Source organism: Octopus bimaculoides, chromosome 13 (genome assembly GCF_001194135.2).
Source record: "Octopus bimaculoides isolate UCB-OBI-ISO-001 chromosome 13, ASM119413v2, whole genome shotgun sequence".
NCBI lineage: Eukaryota > Metazoa > Mollusca > Cephalopoda > Octopoda > Octopodidae > Octopus > Octopus bimaculoides.
This window is the reverse complement of record NC_068993.1, coordinates 59,543,688-59,544,629: the sequence shown is the minus strand read 5'-3', so window position 1 is coordinate 59,544,629 and position 942 is coordinate 59,543,688. Positions and strand designations below refer to the sequence as shown.

Below are 942 nucleotides of genomic sequence, written 5' to 3'. Positions count from 1 at the left end.
CGCCGTCTACAGAAGAGACAACAACGCCGTCTACAGGAGAAACAACAACGCCGTCTACAGGAGAGACAACAACGCCGTCTACAGGAGAAACAACAACGCCGTCTACGGGAGAAACAACAACGCCGTCTACGGGAGAAACAACAACGCCGTCTACAGGAGAGACAACAACGTCATCTACAGGAGAGACAACAACAACTACGTCTACAGGAGAGCCAGCAACGCCATCTACAGGAGAGTCAACAACGCCATATACAGGAGAGTCGACAACGCCGTCTACAGGAGAGTCAACAACAACCTCGACAGAAAAATCAACAACGCCATCTACGGGAGAGTCAACAACGCTATCTACATCTGAGTCAACCGTGCCTTGTACAACTCAGACTGTCTCACCCAGTGCAGAGCAGTCAACAACACTACAATCTACAATGCACTCATCACCATTGACAACAACGCCATCTACCGACAAATCAACTATTCCTACCACTGTCTCTTGTATAGAACCAACGCCCTCAACAGCTCAACCAACGACTACCTCGGAACCACCTATATGTCCCACAGAGCCAGCAGGAAAAACTTCTCAAGAAACAACCATTTCTGTTGAACAGACAACAACAGCTTCAAGCATGCCGACAGAACAGTCTACGCTTTCTACAGAGCAGTCAACAACGGAGTCAACAGAACAAACAACAACACCCTCTACAGAACAGTCAACGTCTTCTACAGAACAGTCGACGACGCCCTCTACAGAACAATCAACAACACTCTCAACAGAACAGTCAACAACGCCCTCTACAGAACAGTCAACAACGCCCTCTACAGAACAGTCGACGACGCCCTCTACAGAACAGTCAACAACGCCCTCTACAGAACAGTCGACAACGCCCTCTACAGAACAGTCAACGACGCCCTCTACAGAGCAGTCAACAACGCCCTCTACAGAGC

At 49.2% G+C, this 942-nt stretch overlaps 1 protein-coding gene across 1 annotated transcript in view; it reads left to right on the top strand.

Annotated features, from left to right (window-relative positions):
- The window catches only part of LOC106867212 (mucin-5AC), an 11,300-nt gene that overhangs the window by 8,008 nt on the left and 2,350 nt on the right, over positions 1-942 (top strand). Inside the window, exon 6 of the mRNA XM_052972271.1 lies at positions 13-942. Within this exon, the coding sequence (XP_052828231.1) occupies positions 13-942 (930 nt within the window). The remainder of the gene's footprint in view (positions 1-12) is intronic.